At 49.5% G+C, this 25819-nt stretch overlaps 2 protein-coding genes across 8 annotated transcripts; one reads left to right on the top strand and one right to left on the bottom strand.

The window, feature by feature from the left end:
- The first annotated feature begins 2327 nt into the window (after window positions 1-2327).
- Abcc10 (ATP binding cassette subfamily C member 10) lies at window positions 2328-22002 on the top strand. Of its 5 annotated transcripts, none has more exons than XM_076858680.1 (22): window positions 2328-2426; window positions 2555-2743; window positions 6278-7499; window positions 7613-7840; window positions 8545-8701; window positions 8903-9012; window positions 11173-11252; window positions 11810-11981; window positions 12755-12853; window positions 13198-13387; window positions 14377-14454; window positions 14624-14818; window positions 15259-15412; window positions 15598-15787; window positions 17361-17704; window positions 18029-18198; window positions 18828-18946; window positions 19256-19506; window positions 20624-20769; window positions 20851-20948; window positions 21112-21224; window positions 21536-22002. In XM_076858680.1, exons 2-22 carry the CDS (start codon window positions 2577-2579, stop codon window positions 21696-21698), a joined length of 4446 nt encoding a protein of 1481 aa, XP_076714795.1. In that variant the 5' UTR covers window positions 2328-2426; window positions 2555-2576; the 3' UTR covers window positions 21699-22002. The 5 variants fall into 5 exon arrangements, with proteins under 5 accessions (XP_076714795.1, XP_076714794.1, XP_076714793.1 ...); XM_076858679.1 differs by having other exon boundaries at window positions 18786-18946; XM_076858678.1 differs by having other exon boundaries at window positions 18786-18946; window positions 20624-20948.
- Window positions 22003-22121: 119 nt separating this feature from the next.
- Window positions 22122-25573, bottom strand: Dlk2 (delta like non-canonical Notch ligand 2). Of its 3 annotated transcripts, none has more exons than XM_076860142.1 (5): window positions 25498-25573; window positions 25166-25229; window positions 24096-24226; window positions 23498-23642; window positions 22122-22857 (listed from the first exon to the last, which is right to left on the bottom strand). In XM_076860142.1, the coding sequence occupies exons 1-5, from the start codon at window positions 25571-25573 to the stop codon at window positions 22122-22124; spliced, it is 1152 nt and encodes a 383-aa protein (XP_076716257.1). The 3 variants fall into 3 exon arrangements, with proteins under 3 accessions (XP_076716257.1, XP_076716258.1, XP_076716259.1); XM_076860143.1 differs by having other exon boundaries at window positions 24114-24226; XM_076860144.1 differs by having other exon boundaries at window positions 23498-23549; window positions 24114-24226.
- Between the last annotated feature and the right edge of the window lie 246 nt (window positions 25574-25819).

Here is a 25819-nt window from a genome sequence, read left to right as displayed (position 1 = left end):
ACAGCCTCTGGGATAGGAGTTCCCTGTGTTTCTTTGCTAGCATATCAGTAAAACCGGGGCTGGGGATGTGGCTCAAGCGGTAGGTAGCATGCTCACCTGGCATGTGTGTGGCCCGGGTTTGATCCTCAGCACCACATACAAACAAAGATGTTGTGTATGCCGAAAACTGAAAAATAAATATTGAAATTCTCTCTTTCTCTCTCTCTTTAAAAAAAAAAAAAAAAAAAGTAAAACATTTTCCTTTTTCTCAAAACTTTGTCCTTGCTATTGAATTGACAATGGAGACTAGGAGGGAACTTTTAGTATCAGATCTAGCGACTTACTTGGATTCAGCCTATGTTTTTGGTACAAATGTTTTGTTTTTCATTCAGAAACACATAATGTCAGGTTGTTTGTTTTTGTGCATTAGCAGCCAGTAGTAGTCATTGCCTAGATGATGTGTTATTTATTAAAGATTGTGAAATGCAAATTTTCATCTTTTAATATTTCAAAATAGGAACATTAATCCTGACATTGAGAAAAAAAAAAAAAACCAGACTTCTAGTTGAGATTGAATGTAGTAATCATAGTTGTTATTCGTTGAGCTGCTACCAAACACTGGGTCTTTGTCCCTAATGCCAATCCAATAATGAGGAAAAGGAATAAAGTTTTATTTTGCTACAAAGGAGAAACACAGGGTATTTCTGTCCCAGAGTCTGTGATTCTAAGGGTCAGAAAACAGGATTTTTAAAAAGGTGATTCAAAAGCTGTGCGCTGTCAAGAGTCACATTTTACTAGTTAGCTGTTTCTTAGATCTTCCGGTGCCAGTTTCTGGATTCCTTCATTCCAGTGGTGTGTGAGCTCAAGGACAGATAACTTGGCCTAGAAGGGGAAAAAGGTTAATCTTGCTTCCCCCATGGTTAGGGAGGGGAAGAGAGAGAGGTGAAAAAAAGTGTCAATTTTAAAATAAGCTGTGGTGTGGGGGGAGGGTTGTGGTTCAGCGGTAGAGCGCTTGCCTAGCACATGCGGGCACTGGGTTCAATCCTCAGCAACCCATAAAAAATAAAATAAAGGTATTCTGCCACGTTTAACTAAAAAACAAGACAAACAAACAAACAAAAAAGCTGCAGGGACAGATCAGCAAGGGTAGGTTCAAAGCATGGAGTGGACCCCTGTTACAGGGCTACTTTTCTTCAGGTGCTGCACACACTTACGTGAAATAGCTACCAATATACATAACTGGAAAATAAAGTAATGATGCAGAAATAACTTGCTTAGCATCACACTGCTAAAAATTGTTGTGGTCAGGATTTGAACCCAAGTCCATCTACCCAACTCTAAAGCTTGTATTCTTCCCACCACTATTCTAAACTATTTTTTGAGTACTACTCGAGGCAAGGGACTTGCTGTAAGCACTTGCCCTAAGCACTCTATTAGACAACTCTCTCAACACTGCTTTCGTTTGAGTCCTTTTTTTTTTTTTGTACCAGGAATTCAATCCAGGGACGCTTAACCACTGAGCCACTTACCTAGCCCCTTTAATTTTTTTTCCCCTCACTGGGTCTCCTTAAATTGCTTGGAGCCTCGCTAAATTGCTGAGGTTGGCTTATGAACTTGGAATCTTCCTGCCTCTTGAGTCGCTGGGATTACAGGTGTGCACCAACCTGCGCCGCCATAGTCTTATATATGAAAAAAAAAATGTTTGTAAACGTTCTAAAGCAGCATTACTTCTTACTGTAGCAGACACATTTGGACCCCCAGCTCTATAAACTAGAAGCATTTAGGGGCTGGGGATGTGGCTCAAGCGGTAGCGCGCTCGCAGGGCATGCGTGCGGCCCGGGTTCGATTCTCAGCACCACGTACAAAGATGTTGTGTCCGCCGATAACTAAAAAATAAATATTAAAATTCTCTCTCTCTCTCTCTCCTCTCTCACTCTCTCTTTAAAAAAAAAAAAAAAAAAAAAAAAAAAAACTAGAAGCATTTAAGTGAAATGCTTGTGCCATCTAGTAAGCAGTGGGTGGATGGGAGCGAATATTCCGAGACGGTATAAAATGAACCTGCGCTAGGTAACAGATCAGCCCACACGCAAGGCCCGTACAACCATACCATGGCTGCAGAACACGTGTACAGAAACCGCACCAAGAGGAAGCGGTGAGCAAGCGCGCATAGAAGCCCTGCCAAGGGGGAGCTAACACGATCTGGTAAGTCTTCCCAACTCTAGGGGGCGCCCGCCGAGCCTGCCCGAGAAGCCTGATCAGGCAGGCTTCTTTTCCATCCACCTATACTTGAGGTATCGGAATCCGGCGGAAAGCAACTTCTTTAGGTTTGAGGTTCCGGATCACTGGGGGAAGACAGTCACAGGAGTGGGAAGAGTTGGGCTGAGTAAGCGGACCTGACCAGAAATCAGCCAACTCTGGGAAGAGAAATTTCTTTTTTATCCTCTGAGGTACCGCGAGAGTGGGCGGGGTCTGGCCTGGGGCGGGAGTGAGGGGAGGGTCAGGATCGAGGGGCGGGGACAGGGCGGGGAAACTCGGTTGGGACGTACCCCTGGACGAGCTCTTTCCTGGTTTTTAGCTCAGCATTCCGCTCTGGTGAAATGTCTTTGGAGCGGGTCCTGGCTCAGCTGTGCGGCACCAGCACTTCGCGGCCACTCCCGCTGTGGGAGGGGAACACCACGGGCCATTGCTTCACCCAGCTGGTACTCAGCGTCCTTCCCCACACGCTCCTCGCGGTGCTCAGTGCCTGTCATCTGGGCACCCCGCGGTGAGTAGAGAGGGCTGCAAGATTTCTGTCCAGGGTGTGCGTACAGACTTTACCCGCAACCCACATCTCCCCTCAGTGTCACCAGAATTGCGAGATCTCTGGAGTAAGACAGAAGTAAAAGCTCAAGTGTTACCACTTAGCAGTATGGCTATTCTTGGGCAAATTACCTACCTTCTCTTAGTCTCAGCATTGTCGAAAGGGTTAAATTAAATAATGCATTTAAACGTATAGTGCAGTACTTAGTATATATTAAAGGCCCAATATATGGGGGAAATTCCTGTTGTAGATTTTAAGATACCCAAATACAACTGACATGAATTAGGTGAACAGTGTTCTAAGAAAGATGACGTGTGTGTGTGTGTGTGTGTGTGTGTGTGTGTGTTTCTTAATTGCAATCCTGGGGATCAGTCTAGGGCTTCATACATGCTAGGCAGGAACTCTATCACTGAGCTACATTCTCAGCCCAAGAAGGATGACTTGTGTTTAAGTTTCTACTACTTCCATCCAGGCAACCTCAGTATTACTAGGCTAAGAAGAGCATATTTAGACTCAGCTGCAGAGGAGACCTTAAGGCTTCCCAGGTTTAGAACTGAAAGGTGTGGGTGGTAGACTCACTTTGATTTTGTGTTTTGTTCTTGGATCACTACAGACAGCCAAAGGTAGTCTCTCTCTGGCTGCTGAAAAAGCAGGAGTGTAGTCTGATCTCAGCCTTTGGGAGTTCCTACTCTGATAGAGAGAAAGGTGTCTCTATCCAAGAGGAATTAGGAAACTGATGAATCCCTGCCTTGGTAGGAAAAGCAGCAGACCTGCTTGGTTGGGGAGGAATTCTGATTTGTCTCTTACATGAAACAAGACAAAAAGCTAGAGCAGATTAGTCAGCACAGGCTTCCACTGCTTGTTCAGAGAAGGCACTATTAAAAATTGGCACAGTCTTGGCCTGGCACAGTGGTGCATGCTTGTAAATCCCAATTACTTAGACAGGATTACTTCAGCCCAGGCGTTCAAAACCATCCTGTGCAACGCATTGAGTTCTCATCTCAAAATAAAAAATTGGGGGCCTGGTGGCACACTCCTGTAATCCCAGTGGCTCAGAAGGCTGATACAGGAGAATCACAAGTTCAAAGCCAGTCTCAGCAACTTATGGAGACCCTGTCTCAAAACACAAAAAGGGCTGGGGATGTGGCTCAGTGGCTAGGCACCCCTGGGTTCAATTCCCAGTACCAAAAACAAGCAAACAAAAATTGGCATGGTCCTTTGGGAACTCACAGTCTAATGAGAAGGTAGAAAAACCATCTTGTACTCAATTGAGATTGTGGCTGTCACTCACCTATCTGTGCTTTGCTGATAAGGATTAGAGAGATCTGGAATCTCAGGAAAGGAGTTGGGAGAGCTTTGGGTGTTGCTCCTCATTGCTCTTTGTACCTAAGAGGAAAGTGAGTTAGGGAGGGAAAGAGACCTGCCCAAGGATAGGCGATTGGTTAAAATGACCTTGGGCTCTGCATTCTTTTTCTTCCCCCATACTTTAGAGGCTGATTTTTATTCCAATCTAAAACCCCTCCATCTAACTTCATTTGGGGGATATTTAAGAAAACCCAAAGTATTTTAGTATCCAGCTAAACATTTTCAGTAATCTAGCTCTGCTAACAAAGGGCATGGCATACTTAGTCCTCTTTTTATATGACCTTCAAGGCATTCTGATATTATGTCTGCAGATTTGTTTTCCTTTATTGATTCTTTTTTTTTTTTTTTTGGGTGCTGAGGATTGAACACAGGAGTGCCTAACCCCTGAGCCACATTCCCAGCCCTTTTTTTATATATTATTTAGAGACAGGGTCTTGCTGAGTTGCTAAGTGCCTACATTGCTGAACTTGTGATCCTCCCATTTCTCCTAGGGCCCCTGGCCCTACTTTGTCTTCTCATTTTGCAGCCTCCTGAACCACTGGGATTATAGGTGTTCACTGTCATGCCTGGCTCTTTATTGATTATTAATGTGGACTCTTTGATTATTCAAATTTAAAAAATTTTTTTTCTATGCCCAGAAGATAGAGACAAAACTGAAAAGCCATTTTTCTTCAGCTAAATGAATCACAAATTAATCCACACCCCTTTTTACCATTAGTAGAAAGACAAATAATATAATATTCTGAGGCTTTATAAAATTTAGGCTCTTCTATTAGACTATAGAAGCTGTTTGTAAGAAAATTTTTTATTTATCTCATAATGTTTTAGGTGAGTTTAAGGATAATCTTAGGTTGATACTTTTTTGGGGGGAAGGGTACTGGGGATTGAACTCAGGGGCACTTGACCACTGAGCTACATCCCCAGCCCTTTTTGTATTTAGAGACAGGTTGGGAAGGGGTATATATTCCCCAAAGATAAACTTAAAATAACCCTTTTTACTCTAAACTTTTTAAATTTGGATTCATCAGAGCTTGGTGCTGATAACGCCAAGGTCGCGGGTTTTCCCCATACGGGGCCACCAAATGCCGCAGTCTGGCTGGGCACAATTCAGGAGCCACTTGTCAAAAGAAACGAACTTTATTTTTAGAACCACACACCAAACCACACAGCTCCTCAGGAAAAACCTTCAGAGCCCAACTGCCACCACCGGCTTCCCACAAGCCTCTCAACCTCCCCCCACTCCTCCTGCTCTTGAGGCCGATTGGCTGGGTCGCGTGGGCGGAGCCAAAAAAGTCCCCCAATGAGCAGCTCCTTGGTCTGAAAGGGCGGGGAAACAGCCCAATGAGCATCACCTCAGAGGAGCCAATCAGTTGGCAGCTAGAAGTTGCTGGGGCCGCTGTGAGCCAATCATCAGCTGGCAGCTGGAAGTTTGCTGGGGCCCCTTCGGCTGTGGCTCTCAACATCAAAGGGAATTGGGAAGGGGTATATATTCCCCAAAGATAAACTTAAAATAACCCTTTTTACTCTAAACTTTTTAAATTTGGATTCATCAGAGCTCAACACTTTTTTGTATTTAGAGACAGGGTCTTGGGCTGGGGCTGTAGCTCAGCGGCAGAGCACTTGCCTGGCATGTGTGAGGCACTGGTTTCGATCCTCAGCACCACATAAAAGTAAACAAATAAAATAGGGACAGGGTCTCACTGAATTGCTTAGTGCCTCATCATTGCTGAGGCTGGCTTTAAGATCCTCCTGCCTCACCTCCTGAGCCACTGGGATTACAGGCGTGTGCCACCGCGCCTAGCAGGTTGACACTTATAAAAATAAATATTGTATCTGGTACTGTTATTTGTGTGGAAGTTTGCATTTTTTTTCTAATTATAGCCTTCATGGTAAGTATATCCTTAACTCAAAATTGTTAATACCTGTGGTGAAAGAATGAATTCTGAAATGGTATGGGTCAATTTGGGAAGGCTTTCTGGGAGACAAGGCCCTGGGTTCCAAGGTGAAGTCAGAGGGGGATGTAAGGATACTATGTGCAAGGCAGGAGAGGGAGTTCATTCCCTGTAGGTGAGGGGCATGTCTGGGCCCTGAGCCATAACATGCCTTCTTTTCTCTCTTCCCCTTTGTTCCCAGGAATCCAAACTACAACTTACCCTGCAATCCTGGCTGGTACCTCCGAATTGCAACTTCTTTCCTACTCTCCATCTTCCCGCTGTTTGATCTCCTACCAGTTGCTTTGCCACCAGGAGCAGGCCCAGGGCCCATAGGGCTGGAGGTTCTGGCAGGATGTGTGGCAGCTATGGCCTGGCTCAGCCACAGCCTGGCTCTGTGGACATTAGCTCATTCCCCTCATGGCCTCACCCGGGGGCCCTTGACCTTAGCTCTGGCAGCCTTCCTGCCAGCTCCAGCCCTAGTGCTGACCTTGCTCTGGCATTGCCAGAAGGGCACATTGCTGCCCCCATTTCTCCCAGGTCCCCTGGCCCGCCTCTGTCTTCTCATTTTGCAGCTGGCAGCAATCTTGGCCTATGGACTGGGCTGGGCAGCTCCGAGGGGGCCACAAGAACCCTGGACTCAAGAGCCCTTCCTGTCTTCTGAGGATCAGGAACCCGAGGTTTCTGAAGATGGGGAGAGTTGGCTGTCACGGTTTTCCTATGCCTGGCTGGCACCCTTGCTGGCCCGTGGGGCCCAGGGAGAGCTCCGGCAGCCCCAAGACACTTGCCATCTCCCTCGCAGGCTGCATCCAGCCTACCTGGCCCGGGCCTTTCAGGCACACTGGCAGGAGGGTGCCCGGCTGTGGAGGACCCTATATGGAGCCTTTGGGCGGCGTTACCTGGCACTTGGACTGCTCAAGCTGGTGGGAACCATGGTGGGATTCTCAGGGCCTCTGTTGCTCTCCCTGCTGGTGGGCTTCCTGGAGGAAGGGCAAGAGCCACTAAGCCATGGCTTGCTCTATGCCCTTGGGCTAGCTAGTGGGGCGGTATTGGGTGCTGTGCTACAGAATCAATATGGGTATGAGGTACGCAAGGTGACACTGCAGGCACGGGGGGCTGTGCTGAACATCCTATATCGCAAGACTTTACAGCTGGGACCCAGTCGTCCTCCTGCTGGGGAGGCCCTCAACCTACTAGGCACTGACTCTGAGCGGCTGCTAAACTTTGCCAGCAGCTTCCATGAGGCCTGGGGCCTGCCCCTGCAGCTGGCCATCACTCTCTATCTGCTGTACAACCAGGTGGGCCTGGCCTTTGTGGGTGGTCTGGTCTTGGCCCTGCTGCTAGTACCTGTCAACAAAGTGATTGCAACCCGCATCATGGCCAGCAACCAGGAGATGCTACAGCATAAGGATGCACGGGTTAAGGTGAGGAGCTGTTAGGATCACTCAGCCATCTGTTGACCCCACCCAGCATCCAAACAGAGGAGCAGACACATGAGCAGTGTCTTCACTTCACACCTCTTATCCCCTGTCTCTAGCTTGTGACAGAACTGCTAAGTGGCATTCGAGTCATCAAGTTCTTTGGGTGGGAGAAGGCACTGGGGGCCCGAGTTGAGGCCTACCGGGCTCGAGAATTGGGAAGACTCCGAGTCATCAAATACCTGGATGCAGCCTGTGTATACCTGTGGGCCGCCTTGCCGGTTGTCATCGCCATCATCATCTTCATTACCTATGTCCTTATGGGGCACCAGCTCACTGCTACCAAGGTGAGGGCTGAGAAGGGAGAGGATAGCTCTAGGAAGGCACAGGGGAAGGCAGTGGCGAGGAGACTGCGGTAGAGTGGAGATGTTGTTCAGGCCCTCAGTGCTGGCTCTGAAAGAAGAAGATCCCTGGTTGTGTCATCCCTTCCCAGCCGAGGGGACACTGGGATTTTTTTTTTTTTTTTTTTTTTGAGATCTTGGAGATATAAGCCTTCCCTCTGTGGAGGAACTCCTTTTTTTTCCTCTACTCTTCCTTCTACTGCAACTTCCTGTCAGATCCAGGCTTACAGTTAGATCCCTTTATCCTCAGCCTAATGACCCTGGGGGAAAAAAATCCATAATCCAGTGTTGGATCTGGTCAGGACCAGGTGTTATTAGCAGTTAGAGCTGGGCCTGGGCATCTGTAAAGATACAGCCTGGAGGGCTAGGGTGGAGCTCAGTGATGGAACATGTGCTTAAGAGTGTATGAGGTCCTGGGTTCCATCCCCTGCACCACCACCACCACCCCCCCCAAAAAAAAGAAAAAAAATCACCAACAAAAATACAACCTGGATCTCTAGAGGAGTTTGTAACCCAAGGACTCCCCAGTCAACCCTTTAGCTCTCCTACTCTGTTCTTCCATAGACCTGTCCACAGGGCCTTCAGAAAAGCAGGCTCTCAGGTAGTTCCCAGGCTCTGGATGATACCTTCTCCCCTTTCACCCCACTCAGGTGTTCACAGCCCTGGCATTGGTGCGCATGCTCATTTTTCCCCTCAACAACTTCCCTTGGGTCATCAATGGCCTCCTGGAGGCCAAAGTGTCCTTGGTGCGGATCCAGCGTTTCCTTGACCTTCCAAATCACAATCCCCAGGCATACTACAGCTCAGGTATTGGGAAGTAGCAGGATGTAACAACCTGGGCACTGTACATAGATGCTGTTGGGGGTGGATAGAGCGGAGCCAGACTGAGATTGAATTACTTTTGGCAGGTAGATGAGGGCAGATGACATGCCCCCTATATACCCTTCCCATCCAGGCAGGTTGATGGTAGACTAGAATCCTAAGATAAGTGGTTTCTTGTCTTTTCAGATCCCCCTACAGAGCCATCTACAGTGTTAGAGTTGCATGAAGCCTTGTTTTCCTGGGACCCAGCTGGAACTAGCCAGGAGACCTTTATTAATCACCTTGAAGTGAAAAAGGTTTGTTGGACAAATATCCTGGGAGAGTCCCCAGATAATGAGGGACATGGGGACTCAGTGACAAATAATCAAGAGCTGAGCCAATCATAGCTGGATGTCCTTTCAGCTCTAATGGTTGAGGAAAGGAGTGGAGGGGTTTGATGAGCAGGTTCCAGTCTAAGGGATGACACCTCATCTATTTTGCTTTTGTTTTTATTCTAGCAGTACTAAAGATTGGACCCAGGATGCTCTACCACTGAGCTATATCTGCAGCCCTTCTTATTTTTTATTTTGAGACAGGATTCTCACTAAGTTGCTGAGGCTGGCCTTAAACTTCTTATCCTCCTGCCTTTGCCTCCTGAGTCCCTGAGAATTTAGGCATGTGCCACTGTACAGAGCAACACCTCATCTCTGGATTTCACTTCCCCACACACAGTTTTCCAGAGTAATTATACCTCTCCGTGGTCTTTAGGCAGCTCACATCCTCCCAGTCCAGACCAATGGGTACTTTTGCTTCCCTGTGTCCCTCACTGGCTGCAGAGTTCAAAATGGACCCCATGATTTATTCAGCATCTCCCCAGGCTGGGGACCTGGAGGAAAGGCCCAGCAACCCCTTCAATGAAAGATTTTACAAAGGGGATAGATGAGCCTCTACTGAGTCTAGTGAAAAGTAGTTAAGCCTTATGACTTGGACATTCTACATAGTCAAAGTTAAGAGCTTACAACAGGAAAATTTCTGGTAGAAAGGTGGCTCCTGTTCATCCCAGCCCTGAGTTTTTCACTTTCTTCTGACCTCTGTCCAACCCCTTGCCTCATAGCTCAACCCAGAGTTCTCCAGTGATGGCTGAATTGCCTACACCACATTTGGCTCACATTTCTGGCTTGGGTTGTATGTTTTGTTTTCCCTCTTAGTTCAGGCAAGACAAGGCTGGAATTTTTCAAAGGAATTTTACTACCGTGTTAAGACTTTTTTTTTTTTAATGTGTAAGTCATAGAAACCTACTGGAGCTAGCTTAAGCAAACAAGAATTTGTAATAAGGATATAGAGATGAATTGCAGAATCCAAAGGCAAGAATGCAATCAGATCTTAGAAACAGTTCAGGACCAGGCCTCAACTTGCAGAGTTTTCTCTCTTCTGTCTGCTGCTGTGTGTGTTTGCCTTATTCTCTCTGTGGACCCACTCTCCATTGGGCAAGAGGGAGACTGCAGAGAGCCCTCCCATTTACAGGCTGCATCCAGCAAGAGGGAGAAGCTGTCTCTGGGACCTGATCCCACAATCCCAGGAAAGGTCACAGATGAGTCTAATGCTCATTTGCAGATGGGTCAACCTTGGCTGGCATTATAGGGCATCACAGACAAGTGGAGCTTCTGAAGCAGGGCATGGTGGCATACCCCTGTAATCTCAGCAGCTCAGGAGGCCAAAGCAGGAAGATCCCAAGTTCAAAACCAACCTCAGCAACTTAGCAAAGCCCCAAGGAACTTAGCGAGACACTGTCTCAAAATAAGAAATAAAAAGGGCTGGGGATGTGGCTCTTGATAAGCACCCCTGGTTTCAATCCCCAGTACCAAAAATATAAAAAGGAATTTCTAAGACCCTGGCCCATTTCTAAAGGATCTTTTTCTTCTTTTTGAGCAGGAAGATAGCTTTTTGAATGTATGTTACAATTAAGAAATGAAGAGAGAACAAAATATAAACTCAAATCATAGAAAAGGACACCTATGCAAATCACTGTTTTTTGCCCATGGTTTTTGGAAATCTGGTGGAAGGTTTAGCAGCCCAGCATGGATCCATAGCCTGGATCCAAAGCCTCTCGAGTCTTTCCCTTACCCATTCTGGGATGCCTGCCTTGGAGTGTACCCTGGAATTCTTAAGATAATTTCCTCTCATTCTCTCTGGTAAACTGCTTTCCCCTCAGAGGACCTTCACTCAGCCTGTGGAACAGAATAACTCTGAGTGGAGCATGTAAATCTGCTTCTCTAGATAAGACAGGGAGGCAGGCCCTGAGTGCACTTCTCCTGTGAAGTGGAAAATTCTTTTCTTTGCACACTACCTAGGACCTAGAGAGAAGCCTCAAAAAAGTGGGAGAATTAACAGCCTAGAGCCTCAAGAGGGAGACCACTACCACTACCCCTCTGTCCTCCCTCTGCAAACAGCAGGTACCAACTGTGATTTCTTTGCAGGGTATGCTGGTGGGCATCGTGGGGAAGGTAGGCTGTGGAAAGACCTCGTTGCTGGCTGCCATTGCTGGGGAATTGCACAGGTAATGGACCTCCCGTATCTACTGTCCTCTGCTCTCCTTTAGTAAATACCTACTGAGCCCCTGCTGAGTATCAGACAGCTTTTTTGGGGCCAGGGGTACCAAAAGGACAAGATATGACCCCTTTCCTGAAAGAGTTTTTAGTCTGGAAAAGGGAAGGTGTTTGAACTGTCAAGAATTCAACTGTGTCATCATTCACACACCAGAGTGCCATAAAAAGATAGAAAAACTATCCAATGTCACCTGTTCTTTCAGATAATGTGGTTCTCAGGTGAGAATGAGTACAGTGTGGTGCCTCACTCTTCTCTGAGCTCCAGAGCACATAGACGTAGTAGCTGCTTGCCTACAGCCAAAGAGCAGTTTCTTTCTTCCCAGGCCAGAATGGGCCGACAGCCTCATTAGGACCCCTCAACCCCAGAGGGCATCAACTCAGTCATGTAACACTAAGGGTAACCTTGTGTAGAAGGCAGCTGTCTGAGGAAGTTTCTGGGAGGCAGAGGCTGGGCATGGTGAGACCCAGTGGGGAGCTAGTCCCATGTTGCTGACCTGACTCTCGGCAGGCTGCATGGACAGGTGGCAGTGTGGGGGCTATCCAAGGGCTTTGGCCTGGCCACCCAGGAACCCTGGATCCAGTTTGCCACCATCAGAGACAACATCCTCTTTGGGAAGACACTTGACACCCAGCTGTACGGGGAGGTGCTAGAGGCCTGTGCCCTCAACGAGGACCTCAGCGTGAGTACCTGTCCTTGAAACTCTTGCTGCCTGCTTCCTCCTGTGTCTCTGACACTTAAACTAGAAATTTGCTTCTTTGGAAAGGGTTTGTTTCTACTCAGGCATCATTTATCTAGGACTGCTCCTCATACTGGTTCTCTCAGAGGGTCCAGCTGCTTGGTTCCTGCTTCCCCTTGGGCCCACAAGGGTGATGGTAGGTGGGTGTTAACAAAGCACCTTCCCCTCAGATCCCTGAAGGGGCCAGGCAAGGGTTCCCTATGAGGCTGTGCTCTGCACCGGTCTGACTACTGGTTCCAATTCAGGAGGCCTTCCCCATTTCCACTAAAAGGTTTGGAAGAGTCAAGGTCTCATTTGGAAACCTAGGGAAGCCTGCCAAGCCCCTTAAATTCAACACCCCCTCCCACATCCCTCCAGTTCAGAGTATCAAGTTTATTATTATTTTTTTAATATTTATTTTTTAGTTTTAGGTGGACACAATATCTTTATTTTATTCTTATATGGTGTTGAGGATTGAACCCAGCACCCTAGGCATGCCAGGCGTTAAGCACATAAGAGTGTTAAGCACATAATAGGTGTTCATTAAATGCTAGATATTGTTGGAGATATGGCTTGTCACTACTGATTGACTCATCCCAAGTATAAATCCAATCTGAAGCTCCCTATCTGTCTTGATGCTTGTCATCTCTTTCCTACAAAGGAGCCTACAAGGGATAGGAAACAGGGTAGAAGGTATTTGAGGAGCTGGTTGACCACTGGTGTATCTGTTTTATTAGATCCTGCCTGCAGGAGACCAGACAGAGGTTGGGGAGAAGGGTGTGACCCTCAGTGGGGGACAGCGTGCCCGGATTGCTCTTGCTCGTGCTGTTTACCAGGTAAATTCAAGGACAAGTGTCAAGGGCCGGGAGGTGGAAGCAATCCAGAGCCTTGGGAGCTTGACTGAATGAGGGGATAGGAATATTTTCATTGACATCGACACCTACATCCTCCCCTACCCCATGCTCATGAGGTGTTTGTTAGCCATGCCATTCTCCTTTCAACTTTGAGGCAGAGACTGGCCCTGGGTCTCTGGTGTTGCTTGATTTAAGAGAAGTCCACACTCAGGTCTCACTTCCTTCCCTACAACTCTGAGGATAGACCCCAGAGTTGCTCTCAACTGTCTTCTCTAGCTGCTGTGAGACCAGGCCTTCACGAGCCTCTGGACCTGGCCTCTTTCTAGGAGAAAGCACTCTATCTTCTTGATGACCCCCTGGCTGCTGTGGATGCAGATGTGGCCAACCACCTGCTGCACAAGTGCATCCTGGGAATGCTGAGTCACACTACACGGCTGCTGTGCACCCACCGCACTGAATACCTGGAGAGGGCTGACCTGGTGCTGCTTATGGAGGCTGGGCACCTTGTCCGGGCTGGTAATGTGGGGCAGGAGCCAGTCACATGAGGAAGGTGTGTGATGAAGGAAGAGAGACAGGTGGATTTTCAAGTACAGACCATGCCGCCCCTTCCATGTGTGGCCTGAGTCCGGGTCTCTCTTCCTCCTGCCTTCACAGAACAGGAGGGAAGAGGCATGTACTGGTGAAATGCCAGCAGATGTGGGACTCAGGGACTTTCTGACTGAGTGCTCTTAGGAACTTTGAGACCTAGAATCTCAGGACAGTCTGATGTTTTCAAGAGAGGAGAAAGCATTTGGGTTTAGAACAGCATTTTTGTAAAGAAAAGAAACAAAAAATGGAAGGATTATACATCCAGAGGGCTATGACCATCTGCAAGTTCACTGGGAGAGTAGCAGGAAGAAATGAGGCTCAACTGGAATATCAGGAACTGAGTGTCAGGAATTGAAAAGCTCTGCAACAAAGAGCTGAACCTGATCAGGGTGCTCATGCATGACTGATTCTTCTCCTTTGTCCATCTGCTGGTTGGACTCTGGGTACAGAGGGATGGACTTGCTGAGTCCTGCTCAGAGTGTAGGGGGACACAGAGCAGCATTCCACTAGGATGGGTTAGGGAGGACCAAAGAAAGAGGTGGAGATGGGCACGGTGTCACATACCTGTAATCCCAACAACTTGGGTGTCTCCGGTAGGAGGATCACAAGTTTGAGGCCAACCTGGGCTATTTATGAGATCCTATCTCAAAATTTAAAAAGGAACTGGGGATATAGCTCAGTTGGTAGAGTGCCAGCCTCGCATACATAAGGCCCTGGGTTCAATCACGGCATCACACATACACACACACACACAAAAAAAAAAAAAAAATTAAAAAGGGGTTGGGAAGGTAGAATGCCCCTGCGTTCAACTCCCAGGACAGCAGGAAAAAAGAAAAAAAAGGTGGGATTGTACACAGTTAGAAAGACGTAGTATAGATACTTGACAGCGTACACTAATCTCCCTTTGTACCTTCCAGGGCCTCCCTCTGAGATTCTCCCATTGGTACAAGCTGTCCCCAAAGCCTTGGCTGAGAATGGACAAGAGCCTGACTCAGGTGCGACCCAGAGGTGGGAGGAAGGGGCTTCCTTTTCACTGTCACACTGTAGAGATTTTTTTTTTTCAAAACCTGCCTTCTCCTCTGAGACACCAATAGTTTGAAAATGGTAGTTTGTAGCTATCATCCTGTAAGCTTAATTCCTTCATGATCTCCCTGATTCTCCTAGCCAAGGCTCTGTCAGTACAGGACCCAGAGAAAACAAAGGAAGGGCTAAAGGTGGAGCAGAATGAATCTGGCCGCCTGCTGCAGGAGGAAAGCAAGAAGGAGGGCGCTGTGGCCTTGCATGTGTACTGCACATACTGGAGGGCCGTGGGCCAGGGCCTGGCGCTTGCCATCCTCTTCTCTCTGCTCCTAATGCAAGGTGAGACTGAATCCTGGAATCCCTAACCACCCCTCCCTCATCCCATATTGTCCAGGTGCCTGTCACCACCATCTCCTTGTGCTAATCATCACAAAGCCCAGAGACTCACTAAATATAGGCAACAGTTGAGACAAAAGGCACCCCCCCCCCCAATTCTGACAAAGTCCCTGGGGCTAGAGCGCTGCACTGCATGGGGGCCTTCTGATATGCCCCTCACAGGAGCCCTGTTCTGCAAATTTGAATTCATGCTATTCTCAGAGCTGAAGGGTGATGATCTGGGAAAGAAGCTCACATAGGGAGGATGCAGAATAGTGGCAAGGAGGGGAGGCCCCGGGGTTGCAGAGGGTAGGAACCAGAGTCAAAGGCAAAGAAAGAAAAAGATATTTGAATAGAACAGAAGAAGAGGAGTCTCACAACTTCCTCTTCCCATCCCCATCCAGCCACAAGCAATGCTGCTGACTGGTGGCTGTCCCACTGGATCTCTCAGCTGAGGGCAGCCAGGAATAGCTCAGAGGAGATGCTGGCCTCCACCAGCCCAGGGTTCCCCAGGCTTTTCTCAGCACAGCTACTCCTCTTCTCCCCCGGAAGCCTCTAGTGAGTACCTGGGGCTGGGAATAGACCTGTTATTCTCAGTGGCCTCCAGGGAGAAAGCAAGGGTTGAGGGCTGGGTGTTTCAGGGGCTTTGTCTCCTGGAGGGTGGAAACAAGCGGCCTAGGGAGGGGAGGGACCCCTTGAGTGGCCCTACTTTGGGTTACCATAATCTCCTCCCCATTACCCAGCACCCCAGTGTTCCCATTGCCCAAAGCTGCCCCCAATGGCTCCTCAGACATCCGTTTCTACCTCACCGTATATGCGACTATTGCTGGTGTCAACTCTCTCTGCACCCTTCTCCGGGCAGTGCTTTTTGCAGCAGGTACCCTTCAAGCAGCTGCCACCCTGCATCACCGCCTGCTGCATCGAGTCCTCATGGTAAGGGAATGAGAGGGTGTGGGGGAGTGCATGGGCTCTGTTCAGGGAGCATCATACATCCCTAGTCCTCAGAAGTAAAGAGCCCCTCATAGGTGGGTACAGCACAGTGGCAACCTTTGAGACTTGGGGAGACCACAGAGCAGAGTAGCTTCTGGATTCCAATCCAGTGACTTAAACCTATAGTTTCTCATTTGCAAAATGGGGCAAATAAGAGAATCTTCCTCAAGGTTACTTCAGTTTTGAAGTACGAAGCGTTGACCTTTTAGTTTGTACAAGGCCCCTTTTCTGTCTCATTTGTTTATCCCCTTGTATCTCCATACCCTATTTCTACTTCTCCTCCTTTCCCTGATAAACAACCATTTCCATTGTGTTTGGTATATATCTTTTTGTGTCTATTTTGCAAAATGCCTATATTTTATGTGTGCCTATTTTTAATTTATGTATTATTTAATACTGTGTTAGAGTTCACATTCTATTTCTTAAAAATTTTTCATTGGGGATTGAACTCAGGGGTACTTGACCACTGAGCCACATCCCCAGTCCTATTTTGTATTTTACTTAGAGATAGGGTCTCACTGAGTTGCTTTGCTTAGTACCTTGCTATCGCTGAGGCTGGCTTTGGACTTGCAATCCTCCTGCCTCCACCTCCAGAGCCGCTGGGATTATAGGCATGTGCCACCGCACCCAGCTCTTTGTTACGATTTTTATTTAGAGCTATTTCTAAGATCCATCCCCATTGCTAAGTATATATCTGTTCTACTGCTTACTTGTATTGGATTACACTAATTAGCTTATGGAAAGTGCTTAGGCTATTGCTTGGCAGAAATAAGTGCTTATTTAGCAGTTATTATTAAATTTGCTGTTATGACGGTCTTTCTTATCATTATTAGGACCTTACAATATCCCCATTTCATAGATGAGGAAACTGGGAGTTGACCTGGCCAAGGCTAGTTCTTTTTTTTTTTAACAAACATGAAAATTTATTTGGAATGAAAAAAGCATAGCAAATTACAAATGTTTAAAAATGGATAAATATGATGAATAACACAAAATTTAGAAAAATAACACTTAACTTTTAGTAACTAAGAGTTGATCCTTTGAGAGATAAATGTGTCCCTTGCATGGGGTCTCGTGTCTTCTAAGTGGCAGAGCTGGAGTTTGAGTTGCAGCCTGACTCCAGAGCCTGAGGTCTTAACTGTGACTTTGAGTGATAATACTTACCACTCTGCCCAGTCATGGGCAATCAAGATGGTCCTCCTGACATCTAACTAGATCCCATTCACTGGCCCAAAGCCCCTATCTTCTGGATAAATATTAGCTCCCTACCCTTAAAAGGGTAGTAGATATATCCAGCTTAGAGTAGGAGGAATGGCCAACATGGCCTCATAAGGTTGCCACTGGCCAGAGGAATTAGGGAGTGTTTCCTACCCTGGGATGGTCTTCCTCCAAACTCCATCGGTATCTCCTCTGTCCCCAGGCTCCTTTTGTATTTAACACCCCACCACCCCCAGGGCTGCCCACCAACCCTTTTTCTCCAGACCCTGCTCTTGCCCAACCCCACCTCCTCTTCCAGGCACCAGTGACTTTCTTTGACTCCACGCCCACTGGCCGGATCCTAAACCGATTCTCCTCTGATGTGGCCTGTGCAGATGACAGCTTGCCCTTCCTTCTCAACATCCTACTGGCCAATGCAGCTGGCCTGCTGGGCCTCCTGGCTGTGCTGGGCTTTGGCCTGCCCTGGCTGCTGCTGCTGCTGCCACCTTTGGGCATCATGTACTACCGTGTGCAGTACTGCTACAGGGCCTCGGCACGAGAGCTTCGGCGCCTGGGCAGCCTCACCCTGTCTCCACTGTATACCCACCTGGCTGACACCTTAGCCGGCCTCCCCGTGCTCCGGGCAGCTGGGGCCACCTACAGGTATGTGACGGCTGCATTTCCCAACCACAGCTCAGGGGGCAAGGTGTGCTGTGGGGAGGAGTGAATAGACCCCTGATAAAAGAGGCATGTGGGATAGGGGGATCCAGACCTTCTGGGAGAGAGGGTACTAAGGTAAAGGAGGAAAACAGCAGAAAGAGAAAGTGAGTCAGAGCAAGCCCCCTTCAAAAGAACACATGGGCCTCTCTGCCTCCGTAGGTGAGGCCTATGGTATATAAATGGCTCAGAAGAAGGTAAACTGTAAAGGAGCCTGGGTGGATCAGCATAGCAGTGGAGTGGCCTCACTTCCCTCCTGGTCTCCCCTAGGTTTGAGGAGAAAAACCAGCAACTCCTAGAGCTAAACCAGAGATGCCAGTTTTCTTCCTATGCCACAATACAGTGGCTGGACATTCGGCTACAGCTCATGGGGGCAGCAGTGGTCAGTGCCATTGCAGGCATCGCCTTGGTGCAGCACCAGCAAGGCCTTGCTAACCCAGGTACCACCCAACCCTTCAGTAAGGACCCCAGGAGCAAGTCACTCCAGCACCCTGCACTGTTCCCCCCACCAAATCCCCCTCCCACTTGGGGTTCCCTGTGAGGTTGTCTCATCATTATCACTGCTACTTGAGAGCTGAGGGAACTGTCTCCAGGAGTGACTTGCTCTGGTAGTGTAGGATCTGTACTAGAATGAGTCTTCTGATCTGAATCCCTTCCCTGTACCCATCCCTGGTCATATCATCCTGCCCCTTTCCACCTGTTACCCCTCAGGGCTTCTCTCTCTCTCTCTCTCTCTTTTTTTTTTTCCTGTGGTGCTGGGGATTGAACCCAGGTCCTTGTACACACAAGGCACGCACTCTACCAACTGAGCTCTATCCCCAGTCCCGTTATGGCTTCTCTACACCACTCTGCTCCTGTGTATGTAGCCTCCTATGCTTCTGACTAGGTCTTATCATCTGCCTGCTTCTCTGCCAACTTCCTTTAACCACTCATAATCCACAGCTGGGATTCTCCTGTTCTGCCCCCCACTTCCCACACATGTCCCAGTGTCCAGGCCTCCCCCAGCAGCTGGTGCTTTTCTCCCCAGGGCTGGTGGGCCTGTCGCTGTCTTATGCCCTGTCCCTGACAGGCCTGCTCTCAGGCCTGGTGAGCAGCTTCACACAGACAGAAACCATGCTAGTGAGCGTCGAGCGCTTGGAGGAGTACTCCTGTGAACTGCCTCAGGAGCCTCAGGGCCGGCCACTGCAGGTAGGCTGGTACCCCACCACCCTAGGCCAGAGCTCCAGATCCCTGCAGGGTCTCCTGAAGGCCTCAGCTTTCCCTCAGGCTCCTTTGCTTTTGCTCAGCTCCCTTGCTTCTCTGCATGATCTCCATGTACTTTGTCCCTCATCCCTGCATTCAGCCTCCCGTCTTTCCCCATTTCCCCATCTTTCTTCTCAGACCACCCATTTCTTATTATTCTCCTCTCTGTATACCTTCCAACCCCCTCCTCACTGTCACCCTTCATCTCTCCCATTTCCCTCCATCTCTTATTCATGAGCTCCCTCCCTCGTGCAGGGCATCAGCTGGCTGACCCAGGGAAGTGTGGAGTTCCAGGATGTGGTGTTGGTGTACCGGCCAGGGCTGCCAAATGCCCTGAATGGGGTGACCTTCCGTGTGCAACCTGGAGAGAAGTTGGGCATTGTAGGCCGAACGGGATCTGGCAAGTCTTCCCTGTTTTTGGTGCTGTTCCGGCTGCTGGAGCCCAGTATGGGGAGAGTGCTGCTGGACGGCGTGGACACCAGCCAGCTAGAGCTGGCTGAGCTCAGGTCTGGGGGGAAGGAGGTTGGTAAAAGGGGAAGAGGGCAACCAGACTCCTTGCACCTAGAGGAGGGCATAGCCAGAAGGTTTCTATACTCTCAGGACAGCCAGGGTCAATCGGGATAGGTGGAGAAGATGAGCAAGTGAAGCCAGCAAGCTCTTCCTCAGGTGCAGAGTTGGCCAGCAGCCTTGGGGTCTTCCTCACCCTGACCCAGGCTACATTTCCAGCTCCATCTTTCTTGTCTCCACTTTAGACACTAGTCACTACCTTCTATATCAGAGCTTCCCAGGGGATCCTGATATCCCTCGACTCTCCAGCTCAGTAGACAGTTCTTGGGATAACTGGACACCACCTATGCCACAAGTGGCCTCCTCTGTTCCACAGAGCCCTCAGCCCTGGCCCTAGGTTAACCTAGTATTTTCTTTCAGTTCCAAGATGTGGAAAAGGTAGGCAAGGGCTGGGGATGTGGCTCAAGCGGTAGCGCGCTTGCCTGGCATGCGTGCGGCCCGGGTTCGATTCTCAGCACCACATACAAACAAAGATGTTGTGTCCGCCGAAAACTAAAAAATAAATATTAAAAAATTCTCTCTCTCTCTCTCTCTCTCTCTCTCTCTCTCTCTCTCCATCTCTCACTCTCTCTTTAAAAAAAAAAAAAAAAAAGGTAGGCAAGCTGTATGCTAAGGCTGTACACATGACCCTGACCCTGCCTCTTCTGTCTTCTGAGTTTTGGCTCAAGATCCAACTCCAGGCCTCTCCACCCAGAAGGGCCCCTCCCCATTTAGCTACTATGGTCATTCCCTGCATATCTACTGCTGTCCCTGGAGTCCGTGCCACACAATTTAGCCCTTGTTTTTTCTTATTTTTTTGTACCTCGGTGAAATGTAGGCTGCTTAAGGCCCGAGTCCAGGCCTTTGGTTTCTTTGGTGTTACTCATAGTGCCAGCACAGTTCTATGTGCGTAGCTAACTGATTGGCCAGTTAGTGGAGATGGGGTGGGAAGCAGAGTGGGTGGTGTGCAGGTCTCATCCCCAGGCTTTCCTGGAAGAACAAGCTCTATAGTTAAAACCTGTGCTGCCAGCAGAAGTGGCCACATCTCCAGCCTGGATCTCTGTCCTTGTCCCCCAGGTCACAGCTAGCTATCATCCCCCAGGAGCCCTTTTTGTTCAGTGGGACTATTCGGGAAAACCTGGATCCCCAGGGCCTATATGAGGACAGGGCCTTGTGGCAGGCCCTAGAACAGTGCCATCTGAGTGAGGTGATCATCTCCATGGGTGAGTGCTGGGTCCTGATCCTGGAAGCAGGGAAGGAGCAGGGAGAGGTTTGGCCCACAATGAAAATGTTCCATCTTACAGGTGGTCTGCATGGTGAGCTGGGCGAGGGGGGCCGGAGCTTGTCCCTAGGACAGAGGCAGCTGTTATGTCTGGCCAGGGCTCTCCTCACAGATGCCAAGGTAAGGTGAGAAGATCAGAAAGGAGACAGAGGATGTGTCAGGGTGAAGAGGGGGTTGGAGAGAAGTTGCAAGGCAGAGCTGGCTGTGGGCGCTATAGGTGTGCACTGGATTACAGCTCCCTATGCCTCCCTTCCTCCCTCCCTTTCCTCAACATACATTTCAGGTTCTATGCATTGACGAGGCCACCGCAAGTGTGGACCAGAAGACAGACCAGCTGCTCCAGCAGACCATCTGCAAACGTTTTGCCAACAAAACAGTGCTGACCATTGCTCACAGGTGTGCAAGTATCCAGAATAAGACTAATCAAGGGCCATGGTGACATGGACCCACAGCCTGCCCTCAGTATTTTCAGGAACCCAAAGATCTGGGCCCATAGGTCTTGGCTCCTTTTTCCACACACTATTCTGGGCCCTTAGTAGCACATTATTTGAGGGACGTTTGCAGTCCCTCCTCAGCATGGAGCCAGGGACTAATGCCTGTGGGGACAGACCTCTGAAGTCCTGAGGGGTAGGGACAGACAGCTCATCAGTTTTTTCCTTTAGGGCATTGTCCTCTGGTCTCTACACTGACCACCTTCTCCCACACAGGCTCAACACAATCCTGAACTCCGACCGGGTGCTGGTGCTACAAGCAGGGAGGGTCATGGAGCTGGACTCCCCCTCTGCCCTGCGAAACCAGCCCCACTCACTGTTCCAACAGCTGCTGCAGAGTAGCCAGCAGGGAGGCCCCTCCTCTCTTGGAGGACCCTGAGCCCCACACCACATCCTCCAGAGTTCTGTCCCCTAGGTGACCCGGAAAGGCTTGCTGCTTCTCCTCTGTGGCTCTACCTCCCTCACTTCCCCAGAGGAGAAATGGCAACCTGGGTTCCTCGTTGGAAATCCCTCCCTGAGGGCAGAGTGCTGAGGCTTCCCCAGAATCAGGCCTCTGCTCTGGCCCTCTTGCACCTGTGACTTGAGGTGGGTTTTTCTGGCATAGGAGCCCACTTGCATTTTCATAGTTTTATTTGATAAAATTCCTATCTTACATTCTGTATATTAAAAAAATAATATTTCTGGTACAAGGCTGAAGTCTCCCCTCATTATGTATACCCAAACTGAGGGGTAGCAAGGAAGGACCACTCCAGGCTGAGGGGTGGAGGAGGTAAGGAAGGGGGCCAGAAAGCCCCCACCTCCATCACAGTGCTGTGGTCTTTCCAGGCTCAAGGGGCAGGTCGGGTGTCAGGGGGAGCCCTGCTGGCAGCATGCTAACCTGACATTCCTGGTCCTGCCGTGCTGGGGCATAATGTGGGTCAGAATAGCAACAGGGTCCTGGGGGACAGATGCCCCGGCGCCAAGCCCTCAGGGTCAACAATACAGTGGACAGGACCAGGGCGGCAGTGAGGGCCCCAAACACCACCAGGGCCACCAAGCTAGACTCACCTAGCCCAGCTTCTTGTCTCCGCACCACCTCCTTCACAGAGATCCTCAGAAGACCTGCCCCCACGCTGTGGGGGACTGGCCCTGTAGCAGGTACCACCACAGCCGAGGTGGGCCCTAGGGGAGTGCCCACCGTGGTGGCAGGGTCTGGGACAGGTAAGACAAGCTCACAAGTCTTGCCACCATAACCACTGGGGCACAGGCAGTCAAAGTCATGGACCCGGTCTCGACAGCGAGCCCCTCTCTGGCACGGGCGGCTGGCACAGTCATCCAGGTTGATGGTGCAGAAGCGTCCAGCAAAGCCCTCAGGGCAGAGGCAGGAAAAGCGGTTTATGCCATCAAGGCAGGTGGCACCATTAGCACAAGGCCGCATCAGGCAGTCGTCTACATTCACCTCACAGTGGGCACCCACAAAGCCCGCCAAGCAGCGGCACGTGAAGTTGAGGGCAAAGCCCTGGTCATCCTGGCATTGCCCGCCGTTCCGACATGGGGAGCTGCAGTAGGGATGGGAAAGGATATTGATACCAACTTCTAACACCTGCAAGATGGCCTTGGTCAGCATCCTGACCACCCCCCCCCTTCCTAGCTGTGTCACCTTGGTCTACTCTCTCTGAGTCTCAAATATCTCATTTTAAAAATGAGAATAAAAATAGTACTTAGCTTCACAATGTGAGGGTTAAATGAGAGAATCAGATGTCAAGCATTTAGCACAGGGTCTGGCCCAAAGGCAGGCCTGAGGATAAATATGCTATTATTATCCCCCCAAGCTCTTATCCTAAAGCTGAAACAAGGACAAGTCCATCCCTGTGGGGCTGTTTCATCATCCATACAAAGAGGTATAAGGCTGCTGTGTGGGATATCTTTAAGAGCTGCATGCCAGTTTCTGTTCCCTCATTCTCTCACCCACCCTTGCCACCAGAGCCATCATACATTATCTGTTACACCTCCAGCTCCTATAGCTTGTTGAAGAAATGGCTCAGAAGATACAAAAAAAGTTGAACAACAAATCCTGAGCCAGGGGTTTTATTGTGGTCATGTGGGTCTGACCCTCAGTCCTCCTGGCTCTTTGTAGTCCTGCCTTTTTCATCCTGTCACCAGATTCTAGTGTAATCTTGCCACAAGCCCAACACTCACCCTGCCTGCTCACAGGGTCCAGCCTTGCGCTCACAGTCATGCCCATGGAATCCTGGTAGGCACACGCAGTGGTACTCGCCACCCCCATCATATACACACTGGCCTCCATTCCGGCAGGGGGACTGGGAGGTGCAGATGTGCTCATCTGGAGAAGAGACAGAAGGCTTTTGATCACCCCTCATATCTGGTTATCAGACCTGCCCAGGCCTACACGGCTAGCCCTTTTGGACCCAAGTCTGTGTGTGTACACTGTAGGCTGAGATGGTGTACTGAGGGAAACCACACTGATGTCGGAGTCAGGAGGCACCTGGCTCTTGTTCTGGCAGTCTGTCTCAAACTGACTGGGCAAGCTATAGCTTTTCTGTGAACCTTAGTTTCCTCATGTGTAAAATAAGTACCATTTTTAGTAGCAACCTTTCCAACCTCATGGGGTTATGCTGAGGGCAATTCTTACAACAGGTAGGTAGAAAATCAAAAAGGATAAAATACCATGTATTTGAGGACTTAAAAGCAGAACACAATAGTTGCTTAATGAATAAAGACTGATGAATGTTCTAAGACACAAGAACTCCCCAACCAAGAGCTTCCCTCCCCCTACCTTTGTCGCAGAACTTGCCTGCCCAGCCACTGTGGCAGATGCATTGCCAGGGCTGGTGGCAGGTACCATGCTGACAGCCAGGCATTCTCACACAGCGTTCACAATGCAGCCCCTCCCAGCCTGGGTCACACCTGAGAGGAAGAAGCACAAGGTAAGGGTTCTGGGAGGATGCAGAACCAGAGCTTGAAACCAGAAGGACACATGACATCCCTTGTGGGAACACAGAACTGTCTCAGGTAGGTATGGGTCTGTGCAGGATCATGGGACACATACAGAAACTGAGTATCCAAAACCAGTGCTCTAGTCCTGGTTCTGTGCTTTGTCTAGCCTTTCTGAACCTTAGTGTCCTCACCAAGAATTGAAGATACACCTTATAGGCTTGTGTTGAGGAAGAAATAAGATCCTTTCCATAAATGCCTCCAGTACCACTCCTGGCATGTCTAATGTGTTTACAACCAATTAAGCAAAGACTGACCTTGAAAGGTCATCAGGGCCATCTTCCCACTGAATTCCAAGGCAAATGACTATTTTTTTAAAGCCCTCCCAAAGATGTAGTCTCAAACATTCCCAGTCCATTGAGCAACCTGCCTCAGCTCATTTCTTATGTCCACTTTCTCCCTGCTACGGAATTTGACTCACCCTCCACCTCAGTGAATCAGTTGCTTCAAGTCATCTAGAAAGAGCCTCATACATCACAAGTTCTGCTCCCCAGTTACTGCCCCTCTTTCCTAAGCTACCTCTCTTTTTATGTTCCCTTTTCCTTGTAGCTCTCAATTTCCAAGCTCTCAAGCTTCAGGTCTCCTTCCAGATGTCTTGAAGAGCAATGTTTCAGAATTTCTGGGTCAGAGTTGGGAAAGATAAACTAGAAAAAGCAAGAGAGGTGAGGCCAATGGCAATGGTGGGGTGGGGAGGAAGTTGCCCAGTGTGCCTTATATGTCATAAGAAGTGATAAGGTGAACAGTAGGGTCTTAAGCCCCTGGGCACTCTGACTTGAGGCCTGACCTGATTGTGGGTGTGAAGGTCTGGGAAATGGACAGCAAAGGGTTTGGGACAGTGCTGGGGATAGGTACCTGCAGGAGCCATCAGGTGCACAGCAGCCGTGGGCCAGGTCACAGTGGGAGCTGCAGTCATCCGCTGGAAGAGATTGATTTGGAAAGGGTGAGTCCGGGTCAGGGTTCAGGTTCCTGGAATGTGAACTCGGGAGAGGATTCATGGTTCTAGTAATTGGGTGGACTCAGGTCTGGCCCGGGCAAGCAGACCCATCCCACTTCAAAGGGAGGACTCAAGTCTCATCAGGTCCGCGGGTCAGAGTGGCTGCAGTGCCGTCTCTGGCCAGCAGAGGTCAACGCGCAAGCTAGGACTACCTGACAGGGAGGCGACTGGAACCCCGTGGCTCTCTCACCTCTGACAGGCTGACCCGATGCCCCCAGGATGCACAACAGGCACACGAGATGTAGGCGGCGGCAACCGCTGGGCATGGTCAGCGTCCGCCCCAGGAGGGACCGACGGATGGACGGCCAGACGTGTAGACACCTGTGGGACCGCACTGGCTGAGAGGCGGCTGGACGCGGAGATAGCGGCAAGGATATGGGCTCCAATTGACAAAAGCCGACGAGGGAGCAGGGCACCGGGACAGAAGAAGTGGATGCGGGTAGCGGGAACCTGGAACCGGGAAGGGTAGAGCAGGAGAGGGGACTGGAGCTAGAAACTCGGGAGAAGGGTCT

This window comes from Callospermophilus lateralis, chromosome 6 (assembly GCF_048772815.1).
Source record: "Callospermophilus lateralis isolate mCalLat2 chromosome 6, mCalLat2.hap1, whole genome shotgun sequence".
NCBI classification, from domain to species: Eukaryota; Metazoa; Chordata; class Mammalia; order Rodentia; family Sciuridae; genus Callospermophilus; species Callospermophilus lateralis.
This window is presented reverse-complemented; position numbering and strand designations above follow the sequence as displayed.

Excerpts from the sequence above, each read along its gene's own strand:
- Dlk2 (XM_076860142.1), bottom strand. The coding sequence starts at position 25,573 with ATGCCCAGCGGTTGCCGCCGCCTACATCTCGTGTGCCTGTTGTGCATC. Across the intron at positions 25,230-25,497 it reads ATCGGGTCAGCCTGTCAGAG|CGGATGACTGCAGCTCCCAC; the intron begins GTGAGAGAGCCA and ends AATCTCTTCCAG. Across the intron at positions 24,227-25,165 it reads GCACCTGATGGCTCCTGCAG|GTGTGACCCAGGCTGGGAGG; the intron begins GTACCTATCCCC and ends TCTTCCTCTCAG.
- Abcc10 (XM_076858678.1), top strand. The coding sequence starts at position 2,577 with ATGTCTTTGGAGCGGGTCCTGGCTCAGCTGTGCGGCACCAGCACTTCG. Across the intron at positions 11,253-11,809 it reads ATTGCTGGGGAATTGCACAG|GCTGCATGGACAGGTGGCAG; the intron begins GTAATGGACCTC and ends GACTCTCGGCAG. Across the intron at positions 14,455-14,623 it reads TGGACAAGAGCCTGACTCAG|CCAAGGCTCTGTCAGTACAG; the intron begins GTGCGACCCAGA and ends TGATTCTCCTAG.